Below are 12,807 nucleotides of genomic sequence, written 5' to 3' on the forward strand. Positions count from 1 at the left end.
GGAATCTGGCATTCCCACAGCATCTCTCACACAGCACTGGGATCCCAAAGGACTTTAGAGAACTGCACACAGTCATCCCCGGGGCAGGCACTTGTGGGACGGGACAAAACCACACGGCTAACGGTTCACAGGGTACAAAACGCGGGCACAGAGAAGGGACTACAGCAGGACTTTGAGAGGCAGCACAAAGCAATCAAACTGCATTTCACGGCAGCAAGGGACTGCCTTCCCTCTACATTTCAACGCGCTCTTCGAGAGCCAAGCAGAGCACTTTGTTTCTGCAGCCTACCTTACCCCAGGCATTTTCTCCGCTTTCATTGTGCAAGCTCAGCACAGATCCGAGTAACTCCCTAGCCTTACGGTTCCCTTCCGAGACACCCCCCGGCCCCAGCAGCAGCCCCTACACGGCCGCTCGCCTTCCCAAGTTGCGGCCGGAGCCCGCCTGGAGCTGCGCGTCCCCTCTGCTCCCACCGCTCCACGCCCCGGCCGGACCCCGGGGCACGGCGGGGAATGGGCACCGGGATACCGCGGCTGGAGATGAAACCCTGGTATATTTCATACATATATATGTACATATTTACGGGTTGGTTTTTTTTCCGCCACTCCTCCCTCCGACCGCAGGAGCAGCGCGGACAGTGACAACTCCTGGGGACAGGCGCTTGGGCACTGACAAGGGGTGATCCTCCCGCACGCCCTGCACCCTCCGGGGGTCCCGTCCAGTCCCGTCCCGCCCCACCGGGGAACCCCCGCGCTGTCCCGTCCCACCCCTCCCCTCCCCGCCGGCGACGGGCACTTACCGAGGAGCAGCAGGGAGGCGAGCTGCGGCCGCAGGGTCCGCATGGCTGCCGGGGCGCGGGGCGGCGGCCGCCCTTACCTCCCGCCGCGGGGCGCCGCGGGGCGCCGGCTCCCGGGGCAGGCGTCGCGCCGGGCCCGGCGGCACAAAGGGAAGGCGGCGGGGCCGGCACGGGGAGGCGCCAAGGCAGGCGGGGGCATCGCCCCCGCAGCGGGGCGGCCGCCGCGCCTCCCCTCCGCGCCCACGGCTCCCGCGGGAGAGGCAGGAGAGCGAGGGAGAAACGTCTCCTGCAAGGGGCGGAAAAAATAAAAAGGAGCACGGGGAATGTGCGGGAGAGAGGAGGCGGGGAGGGGGGGGCACGAGCGACAACAAAAAGACCCCACCCCGGAAAGTTACAAAAAATAAACGGGGCGCTGCGCTCCCCGGCTTGCTCCGGCCCGCCGCCCTCACCTGCCCGCCCGCCCGTTCAGCGCTGCCGCCGAGGGGTGCCCGGCGCTTCCTCCGCGCCGCCTGAGCCCGCCCCCGGCCCGCCCCGGTCCGCCCCGCCCGCTCCCTTCGCCACAGCCCACCCCGGTCTACCCGCTCGCCTTGGGCCGCCCCGGCCCGCCCCGCTCCCCCCGACCCGCCCCGCTGCCCCGGCCCGGCTCGCCCGGCCCGCGGCTGCCCCCGGCGAGCGGCGCTGCTGGGACGGCGCTGCCGAGCGCGGTGGCTTTGGGAAGGTTGTGGCGTGAAGGAGCTGCGGGGATAAAGCGGGTTCCTTTGTTTTGGGGAGGGGGAAGACAGTCAGAGAGTCCTCCCTCGGGGGCTCGTCTTGGGACGTGATATAAATGCACCTTTTTGTTCCCGTGCAAAGCAGAAATAACAGCCCGGCTTTCCAAGTTTCGTGACCGTCCCGCTGCGATGCGCTGTTGCCGAGACCCGAATCCAGGGCTTGTATTAATGCCAGGTTGCCAGATGTGAGCCCTCCCCATGTGCGGGCACTGCTGCACTTGGGATGCTGCCCAGTAAATCAACACCACAGTGTGTCAATGGCAGAAGTGCCTTAAAAGTACGTCCAGGAAACCCTAAAATGCTAGACTGGGGCTGAGATTGTTTGTAAATAAAATAAAGAAAGCCCTTCTCAAGGGTACAGAGCTTCAAATTTCCTTCCAAATGAAACTCTTAGTTGCTTGTTTGCTTACAAAAATAAGAAAGAGGCCAGAAGTGACAGCAACAGTAGAATGAGGCACCCTCCTAGTGCTCCCATCCTGCAAGGATCCTCTACAGGAGACCCTTCTGCCTACGTACGGAGTGTCCCTAGTGAAGCGTTGGTGATGCTAATGTAGGAACCCAACCCTTTTTTTGCCACAGAAAGGCAGAAAACAGCGCAAACCCAAACTGTCTAATAAAAGATGCCAAGTCCTTAGAGGCTGTACGCAGCAGAAGTCAGAAGCTGTCTGGATTACCATATGGACTTGCTTCCCAACGTGGCTGTCGTGGCAGATGCGTTGGTAGCCAGCTCCTAGTGACCCAGCAAATTCTGTTTCTGCAGGCTAATAATGTTAAGCGTGCCGTTTTCAGAGTGGGAGGTTTAATTTGAAGCTTTGCCACTCTCTCTGAGCAGAGGAACCAAAGAACAGAGTAACCAGAGATCTGGGAGAGAAAGGGTTAGTGTTGTACTTGCACTGAAAATGAAGCTTATGCTTTGGCCCTTAAGCTTTAATTGCATCGAGACTGCCTTCAAGTGAGACTTGGAAAAGGAACAGAGGTGTTGATAAGAGTTCATAGAAAATACCAGTCTATTTGGCTTTTCTCTTAGGTGATTCGAGGACTGAAATGTCATCCACTGTAATATTGCTCAGCATACCCAATATTTGTCACATTTGTCCTATTACAAGTCCTCATGGACCAGTCTGTGAGTATGCAGAGCAAGAACCATGGAGCTGCTTTCAAGTAAATGTCCAACATCTTTAAATTGGTGCAGGATAAAGATAATTTACTCTTTTGCTTCAAAAGACGTATAACTAGAGAAGTAAGTAATAGCAAAAGAAAAACAAGGCAAATTAGGAAATATAGGGCACAGGCAGGATAAACTCAATAAAAAAGGAAGTATTAAAGCTTTGTGATACACAAGATAATTTTTCTAGATGGCAAGGGATATAGACCTCAGATTCATGACATATTCTATGTGGACACATTATTTCCATCTTCAGGTGAAGAGACAGAGACGAAAATACTGGCATGATTCAGGTGAGCTCCCGGGACAGGTCAGGGACAAGCCTGGTGTCTGAATACCTTGCTTTTGCCAGTGGAGCCTGTTGGAAGATAATTCAAGATGAATTAATGTGAATTCTTGCTATTTTCCAGGCACTATGTGACTTTATAGCATACAAGCCTAACAGGAACATAAAAATGCCCTGCAAAAATGTTATCAGAAATTCACTAAACTCACATCCTCTTCTCAGAGCTCTTGCAGAGTATTGCATTAATGCATAGTAACAATAAAAATATAAAAAGACCATGGAAATGACATTATAGCATTATAAGATTAATCCAATTCCAGTCAAATTAGATTATAATAAGAACTGTGTGCGCTGAAGACTATTAATGGGAACCTGTGTTTCGAGAGCTTCATCACCTTTGTGCGTGTTCTCCTCCCTGACCCCAATAATAAAAATAGCTCGGTGTTCACAAGAGTGCCCTTCTCCAGAGGACTTCACAAACACCTTCTGGTCTTTTGGGGAAAACATTGGCCTCACTTCTGCATCAGTGGAGAAACTGAGGCTGGGGCAGGACAGCTTTCCCTAGCCCAGGGAGGCAGGGCTTGGCTCTGGCGTTTCAGGCTCACGTGGCGGGGCTCTGGCTCCCCGCGGACGTCTGTCTGTCCATGTGGTTTACTCACACGGCTGAATGGAAATGAGCACCACACTCACCTCAGAGACAAAACCCTTTCAAGCACAAGGTTACTGTGAAGCAGCTTTCCAGGAAGACAGATCTGGGCTGCCTTGTTCTCCCAGCACAACTGAGTCATTCGGGAGCGCCATCCTCAGCAGCAGCCGCATCATTTCGGTCGGACCACGCGGCTGCACTTTGGCAGAGGGGCAAATGTAAGCGCTGGAGGCAGACAGGCATGACTCAAGCCGTGCTGATGATACACTCATTAGGTCACAACCCACACTGCCTCCTTCTTGCTGCTCCATCACTGCCAGCAATGTGCTGGGACTTGCTTCCCCGTGTCTCACCTTGGCAGGCAGGGCTCGAGGATGGGCAGTGGGAGAAGGGGAAATGATCCCACACGGTGCCATTTGCTGGGATGCTCAGTGCTCATACCAAGTCACAGGCACTGCCCATGCTCCAGCCTTTTCTAGCAGAGGCACAGCCTTCGGGTGCCTGAGTGAGAGGTGAGACTGGGTGGCTACTGTGTGGCCCAGGGCCACCAGGGTAGGTGCATCCCAAACCTCTGGCTTGCCAGAGGCTGCTGTAACACAGCAACTGTGACTGAGAGCTGCCTCCTGCACCCGAGGGAAGCAGAGAACATCAACATCCCGACTCTGAACACGCTGCTTGCCCCATGTGCACAGGTTTCCCATGGCCCACAGATGAACAATGAGGTTAAACTATTGTATGGCCCTCAGAGAAAAGAGGTTTGGCAGAAATGACACTTACGTACGTTATGAAATAAGAATGCCGGTCCTTTTTCAGGACAAAACACTGCACACCCTCAAGTTTGGACCCAGTGGGGATTTACCCTGCTCCTCTGATGAGCAGGTAGGAGAAGGAATAAGGCACAGAGTAGTTTTGCAATTAGATTTTAGAGCAGGCAGTAACCTGGGTGCTAATGATAACAAACTATAGCAAAAAGAGGGACTGGACTCAACAGAGCAAGGTAGACCCCTGTCTTGTTTTTAGCAAGGCAGGAGACTCCTGGCTGCTCCATAAGTCAGGAGAAATTATTTCCTTCCTGTAGAGGAGGGAAAGAGATCGTGGCAGAGAAGAGGAGGGGGAGATTTAACCACAGTTGCAGGAGTGACTCTCTGCCGAGGGCAGTGACTTGGGCCAGAGCTGGAGAATAGAAAAGGCTCAAAGGCAGGGGGCTGTATCCACATCCCCCTCCTCTCAGAGGCCACCTGAGCATTTCAGATTGAGCAGTCAGATTCAAACCATCCAGAAACAGAAAGCACTTAAAAAAAAAAATTGTACTATGTGATTTCCCCAAGATCAAGCAACACAATCCACAGAAGTCAGGGTCTTAAGCCTGAAGATGTGCTTGGGGGAACATCACAATCAAAGCTCCTCTGCCACATTGTGAAAAGGAGAGGAGATACACCAAGAGCTCTGGTCTGAAACGGGGAAGAACGGCCAGAGTCATTTATTTTGACAGAATCATTGCCTAAAACATTTTCTGCAGACCTGATTTACACTGTGAAGTTCAGAACATCAGTTTCACCCAGAGGAAAAACAAGATATTTATATTTAATGGCCAACATTTAAGCTCCTTTAAAATGAGCTGAGAGGTTGCAGTTGGAACAGAAAGAAAATTCTAACTGCCCTGGCACAAAGCAGCACTGCTGCCCTTGCAGGGAAGCTGGCATCTAATGAGACTGAGGTTTTGGGTTTAACTCAGCCCAGATTGCACCCTAGGACCCGTATGCCAATCTGTGGATGGCATCAAGGCAGTTCCCAGGAAGCCCTGTGGATTTGAAGGAATTCCCATTTGTGTGTCCTGAGAAGATGGATGAGGAGACGGAGAAGGAGAGAGAATGAGAAAAAAAAAATCAAAAACCCTGTGTAAAGATAGATCGACACATTTCCAGATTTTCAGGACATCTGTCAGCAAGCCCCAGAGTGTATGGCAGCTAATCCCTTTGCAGATTTTCTTTTAACTGTTGCTTGACAGAAGAGTATGCCAATTTTTTTCATAAATGTCTGATGTTGCACTCAGCCTGAGGTTATGATCTATCTGTAAGGAAAAACATTATACTACCACCTTGGGAAATAACATTAGGGAAACATCTCTCTGAGAAACACGCAGCAGCTTCAAGCTTTGGAGTGTGTGCAGAGTGAAAGATGTTTCCTGAAGATGAAGGAGGCCAGAGGTGAGGTGGCTACTTGACTACATACCTGCAATTCTCCAACATCCCTGCAGGCTGCTGGATCCCTCCCAGGCTGAGCCAAGCCAGGGCAGGGGAGAGGGCTGGTGCTGCCCAGCTGGGCTGATGGTCAGCTCTGGTTTCAACACCCTGCTAGAATCCTCCCACACAGACACAGCTGGAGCATTCGTGCAGTTTGGTAGCACTCTGCAAGACCAAAGAGCTACAGCAAGGCAAAGCTTTGCTCGTTCCTGATTTAACTCTCAGACGCTGTGTTCTGCTGTTGCATCCTTCATCTCTAAGGACAGGCAGCAAACAGCCCATAAGGCTGTTCTTCTGTGCTGCAGTGCTAAAATGACTTGATCCTGACATGAGCATGCACAAATTACAGGGGCAGAGCCCTCCAGGGCCAAGAAGGCTGGGCTCATTAGGCACAGATGACAGAGGCGAGGTCTGCTCCATGGCCAGCCAGACCTGCAGCTGCTGCTGGGACCTTCCAAGCTTCTGGACGCTCTGCCTGGAGCACACGCAGGAATGAGCACACTGCTTTTCTGCTTTCTACTCCTAACTACCAAAATCAAGCTCAAGTCCCAGTTTTGTGCTGTTTTGACGGTTAATTCAGACCTCCCCACGCTTAGAGTGCCAGAACAAGGCATGTGAGTAAAAGGGTTTACTCCAAACCTCACCATCACCCATGGAGCAGGGGTTTTTCTTTGTTTTCTTTCCACCCTGGGAAATAGAAAAAGCGGAAAAGGGCATTTCCATTTCCAATTTCTTCATTGGCAATCAGCAAAAAAAAAAAAAAGGGTGCTTCAGCAGGAAAAAGCAAAAGAAGAAATCACCTTTGCCAAGTACACTTTCAGCCTCTCATTTCACAAGACTTTCAGCTCCTGGTTGCACTTCCCATTTTTCCACAGAATCATTTTTAGGAAAGAAAATCTATTTCTTGGCCCAATCTAACAATGTGAGACTCTTAGGGTGTGTCTGAATTCTTTCTAAACAGTTCTGGGCAACTGTACAAAAAAAGAAAAAGAAAAAAAAAAGCAGTCTCTCAGCTGCTGTCATTTATCTTAAAACATTTCTTTCATCCAGTTAGCTATGATAAGCACTTTCATTGTTACTCTGGAAGAAATATGTTATCATTAGGTTTCAGAGTCCACACCTTCATTTCGGTGACTGCAGCCAATTCATACCTCTCTCAATATTGGCCTGACAGCAAGGTAGATCTGATACTGGAAGATAGCAGCAATTCTGCTTGCATTTTGCTGTGGGTGTTGGTCACCTTTATGTAATAAAGAAATGGTCTGGGATCCATCAGAGAGGGAGAAGTCCAGGACACCATGCCCTAACTCCCACAACTGTTTTGCATTTTACATTCAAGAATCATTATAGAAACCTTGAAATATTCATGACAGCAAGAATGAAAGCCCAGGAGTCTCACTTTCTACTGAGGTTCCTGAATGTTACATTACGAGATTTGGTCCCCTGTTTATCCCTCCACCACCTTCTTCTTTTTCTCCCTTAGCATTTCATCTGCCACTCCAAGAGATTGCCATTCCCAAACATAGCAGGCTTTGCTATCTCCCTTCCAACCTGAGCTGAAAGCACACAGCACAGGCAGTCAGATATCTTGCAATGCAGGCAGGCAATGAATGGCTTCTCTGCTATATTGCAAATGACTCATTGCCTCCAACTTCTCAGCTCCCAGAGTCTCCCAAAGGAGGCAACAGGTTTTGTGCATTAGTGCTGCAGCCAGGTAATTTAAATTAGTGCAGGGGCAAGGTAAGCACTGCCCCTACTCCTTGTGGTGAGCTATGGTAGGAGCTTGTCCAGGCATCCCTGTGTCACCCTTACAAAGTTACAGCAGGGCAGGCTGTGGATGGAAAAGCACACTCGCACATCCACAACAAAATTTGGTCAAAAACCCTCTCTAGAGGACCAGGAATACCTTTTATCCCCTACACTTCAGTGCCACCTCCTTCCATTCTGTGCAAACAAGAAACTATGCTGGGGACAAGGCACCAGTTTTGGAATGGAGCAGGGGTGACCTTGGCTCACAGCTTTCTGCCTTGCCCACAGGACAGTATCTTGCACCCCAGAAGCTCCAGGGTTTCCTCAGCTCTCTCAGCTGAGCCTGATGGCAATGCACTCATGAAATGTCAGCTGCCAACACGGTTTTGTGCCAAGTCTTCACTTCTCAGTGCTGTTCGACGCGTGCTGAGAAGAGCTTTTCCATCACACAGGTCATGTGATATTTGCTTCTCAAGAATGAGGAAAAAATAACTTCCTGAGTCTGGAAGCTTCTTTGGTGTGATCTCCCTCTCTGCACCCTGTCACTTCTTCACAGAGGCCCTGGTGGGGGAGGAGGGAGTCCAGGGAAGCCCTCTCTGCACTCTGCCTCTTGCACCAGCAGCAGCTGTGGAGATGGAGATGGAGATGGAGCAGGCACAGGGCAAAGCTGGGGGAAGAGGCAACAGGTTTGCAGGATGGTTATTGTCAGGATGATTTGCTGTCCTCAGCAATTTCCTGCCTGAAAGCAACTGCTGTGACTAAAGCTGGCCCCGACACAGATGGTTACCAAATCCTAGGGATATTATCTTACTCCCACTTCACCTTGATGGAAAAGACAGATCAGGGGACACAGCAGGAGAGAACTGAGGTCATGGGTTCCCCTGAGGCAGGACCCAGTCATGGCCCCCTCATAAACACCCAAGGGATGCTGACTTTGACTTGCTATCAGCCCAATCACCCTGGCCAGCCAGCACGGACAGGTTTCCTTCTGCAGTGCTGGAGCTGTCCGGATCATCCCCACCCACATGGAAATGTGATTTACAGCAGGGCTGCAAACCGAAAATCTGAGTCGTTACTCCAGTAAAACGTACACGAGATTCCTTTGCTAACCTCCCATTACAGAGGGGCCTCTGTTGTTCTCCCTAAGGGAGAAAGGAACCGTCATTTGCCCTAAAAGGGCTTCTGGCTCCAGCCAGTGCAGCTCACCAGATGCTTTTCAAGAAGAGTCTATTGCTCTGCTTTGTTTTCTTTCAAGCTCTGTTTGAATTCCTCTGCAGACACACATGCCAGGCAGAGCTAATGCTACAATGGGCAGCTGGAGCTGAGGAAAGAGGGACATTTCTGTCCACCAGCACCTGTCCCCATCCCAGGGGGGACAGCAGAAATGGCAGCAGTCAGCCCCAGCACGTGGGAAGAGATCAGCCCGAGCCCTGTACTCCAACCTTACCTTTCCTCCTGGCTTACTTTAGGGTAATCAGCTGCATACTGCACCCTCTTTGCCTTGGTTTCCAGCTTAGAAGGAAAAAGTAATGCTCTCTGCAGTGTCTCATGGATTTTCTGGCAAGCACCCCTGCCAGAAGGAGAAGAGCTGCCTGCACCTGTACTGGAACTTGATCTGGGATGCATGGATGCAGAGACAGGCCTCACCTCAGAGGCTGGACAAAGCCATGAAAGACCAGATTTGATATCTTCATATTCCCAAGACAAAAATAAATAAAAAAACCCAACAAAATAAACCACACACAACCCCCACCCCAACCTCTCCAAAAGAACCAACCAGAAAAAATACCCAAAGCACTCTACCAGAAATGGTATTTTGGGAAGTGTGTCACAGCACCTGAGAAGGAGCAAGGCAAGAGTTTTGCAACCTGGTTATAAGCTAGTTCCACTTTCACCTCAGCCAATATAATGCCAAATACAATGGCATTATAATGCAAGCATGGTGTCATCTTGTTGTTTCACAACTCACATGGAGGGATGGTCCTTAATGTTCACAAAAGGAAGCTTCCTTGTACCAACAGGACTTGAGTTGCCCTGCCTGTGATCATGAGATGATTTTGGAAGCTGTCATAGCCCCTAGGAGAAAGAGGCAGAGATTAGGGTGGGGTGGGGAAGGGAAGAGGAAATACCCTACTTCACAGTTATCGATTGGTGAGCAAAGCAAGAGCAGATGGTTGTGGATAGAGGAGCATAAAGAAGCCACAAGGCAATGTTAGTCATTGTGATTAAGCCTCAAAAATGTCTACATTGGCAGTTATTTAGTTTACTTGTTTGTAGACACACACGACAGGAACTTGGAGATGTGAAAAGGGATGAGAACAGATGATTGTGGATGTCCTCAGCAGGCTCCTCCCTGGCAAGAGCAGTCATACAGGTACAGCCCAGCAGTGCTTGTCTGAGCAGCTGCCAAGGGAAGGCTGGCACAGCCTCCATGCCTCCCAGGTCACTTGGAACAGATGAAGATCTGGGAAGGCATGGGAAGTCAAGGCAAATGAGAGGAGGAATACCCAGTTCAGCATAATTTTGAGGGGTTTCTTCAAAACTCTCCTCTGAAGGATAGAGGAGAGGGCCATTTGAGGCATCTGGATGAGACAAGACTGCACATCAGCAAGACAGGACACGGTTGTGGGGATGGGGAAGACAGCAAGACAGCCAGGGTGGAGGGACCAGTTGCCTGGTAGCCCTGAGTGCAGGCCATGTGGGGAGACCACAATCCCCCACAAGCAGTGGGGACTGTGGACAAGAACATCAGCACTGCTGAGCTCGAGCTTTTGGGAGCCCTCCATAGAGAAACACAGAATCAGAATTAAATGTTAATTTGGACTGGAGAACATGGATTTAAAGGTGAGATAGGGGTGGATTTATGTTCAGCATAAATATAGTGGCTGGACTTTTGTTGGTAGATGGGGCTGGGCACCTCAGAGAAGTCCTGTTCTACCCTATCAAAGAGGAAAGAGAACTGTTGAGGAAGGAAGGAAGAAAGGAAGGAAGGTGGCAACCTGAAGGATAGCAGGTTTACTTAATCTTCATAACAGTATTTCCATCTGATGTGCTCTGCAGGGCCTATGCTGAGAGAGAGAAGGAGAAACTAAGAGTGGGATCTGTGGCTTCATATTTTATGGATCTTTCCCTCTCTTTCAGGGGAGCCAGGAGCAGCCCTGCAGCAGACACATCCTGAAAAGAACAGCAGCTCTCCATGACCCTCAGCACACAGCAGTCCTGTACCTGCTTGGTGGAACTCTGCTCTTGCAGGGCAGCACATGCACACAGCTCTGCAGAATGGGGCTTGGAACAGGATGTAGTGGGATACATGTTAGGAAGAACTCATCACACTGAGCTTTCCCATTTACAGCATGGACCTCATGGTCCTGCCAGACAGAAAGCACCATAACTAGGCAGAGCTTCCCAGAAGGGAAATTACAGTCCAAATACGTTTTCTGCATAGGAAATCCAAAAGAAGAAGAAGAAGGAAAAAAAAGAAGCCCTTATCTATATTTATAAGATGAAGCCTTTCCTACACGAATAAACCTCTTAACACATTTTTCTGGGCACTGAGGTTATATATTTAATAGGTTTTTCTGGTATCACTTGAAAGTAGATCACCACCATGCAATGACGCCTGCTGCACTCTTTTTCTGGCATCCTCACTAACTCCCTTCACCCGTGCCCCCAGTAACTAGAGCACCGTGTGTTATTCTCACCAGACTGACAGAGAGGATTTTTCCTTTCCCTAGGAGCTTCTACAGAACTGCTTGGTCAACTCCCTTTCTGTTGGCTCTCCATGCTTTCTTCTTTCCAACTCAACCAAGAACAGAGGAGGCATTCTCCAGAAGAGGACAGAAAGCACGTATCCAACTGAAATCTTCCTCCTCGCTCTTCCTTAGCATCCTGGGGGTGCAGATCATGGATAGCAGAAACATGCACAGGCCCTCAGTCAGCCTCTCTGCAAATGAGAGCACGGCCTCTCATGCCCTGGGCAGTGTGGCTAATGCCTATATTGCACCTTTACAGAAGTTTATAGGGCAATGAAAAAAGAAGCAGCTGCCTTATCAGCATTCCCAGGTGTCTCTGCCTACCTCAGAGAACAGCTCTCAAGGCCTGAGGAGCCTCTCCTGTGCATTGCTTTGGTGCCCTGGTGAGTGCTGCAGCACAAGCATCCTTTCGAGCAAGAAAAACAAAATCACAAGTTAGTGATGGACATATTAAAATACACAAAACAGTCCTTAAAAATTAAACCCTGGAGGGCTGTCTCACCCCTCAGCCAAGAGTACTTTGGTTTCCTTCTTCCTAGTGCCTGCAGTTTTGCATTGCAATGCAAAGAGCACAGCTCTTCTGCCGTGGCAGAAAACGTTGGTAGGAGTGATGGTAGCTGTAGGCAACCAAAAAGGGAATGCATCCATCGTGTTCACGGCCAGCCCTGTGGAGTAAGTGATTTGTAACCAGTACATCCTTGCTTTCCACTTTTCAGACGTGGCATTTGGACTTTTGTCTAACCTCTTTCCCCTTCTTGCTACGTGGTACACAGAAGTTTCATTTTGTTGCTTTATTGTCTCTCAGCTCCTTATTAAATACAATAAGTTAAAACCACTGCCTTTACAGCCATCCCTCAAGAGGCAAGAAGTGACTTACTGTGGTGTCACTCCTGTGTTCCTGACCTAGAAGAAGAAAAATGGTGGGACTGCTCTCCTTTGCCTCTGCAAGGAATAAATATCTTGAACTGATTCTTGAGCTGTAGCGTGCTGTAGTCTTCTCACTGTTTCCTCCATTCACTTCCCACTCTTTAAGACAAAATAACTGCCTCTTCATCTAAGGAGATTTATCTATTCACTTTCGTGCATGGACAGAAAAAAAACATTTCTTCCCCCGCAACAATGCAGCTAACTCTGGGGTAGAGCTTGACAGCTATTTCACAGCACAGAAGGAGTGGCAGGGAAAATGCAGTTGTTTTTGCCTGCAGAGATGGAACAGCGGATTGGAATGGCAAAAACTGCAATTTAACTGGAACCTTGAGAAATCCTTCACGGTTTTCATAACTTAGCCCAAAAAAAAAAAAAAAAAAAAAAAAAAAAAGAGCTGCCAGTAAAGGAAAGCAGAGACTGATTCAAAGGGAAGGGCTCTGTTCAGTGAAGTGCAACACTACCTACTAGAGCACCC

General features: G+C 49.8%; 1 protein-coding gene and 1 long non-coding RNA gene across 5 annotated transcripts in view; both read right to left on the minus strand.

The window, feature by feature from the left end:
- Positions 1-870, minus strand: part of IGSF3 (immunoglobulin superfamily member 3) — a 93,196-nt gene extending 92,326 nt beyond the window's left edge. Inside the window, exon 1 of the mRNA XM_014882810.2 lies at positions 798-870. Within this exon, the coding sequence (XP_014738296.2) occupies positions 798-840 (43 nt within the window). The 5' untranslated portion in view covers positions 841-870. The remainder of the gene's footprint in view (positions 1-797) is intronic.
- A 1,881-nt stretch (positions 871-2,751) lies between these two features.
- LOC148224636 (uncharacterized) overlaps positions 2,752-12,807 on the minus strand; it is a 60,821-nt gene continuing 50,765 nt past the window's right edge. For all 4 annotated transcript variants that reach the window (XR_015800582.1, XR_015800581.1, XR_015800580.1 and 1 more), the window contains one exon: positions 2,752-3,087. This is a non-coding gene — a long non-coding RNA (uncharacterized LOC148224636). The remainder of the gene's footprint in view (positions 3,088-12,807) is intronic.

This window comes from Sturnus vulgaris, chromosome 2 (assembly GCF_052056855.1).
Source record: "Sturnus vulgaris isolate bStuVul1 chromosome 2, bStuVul1.hap1, whole genome shotgun sequence".
NCBI lineage: Eukaryota > Metazoa > Chordata > Aves > Passeriformes > Sturnidae > Sturnus > Sturnus vulgaris.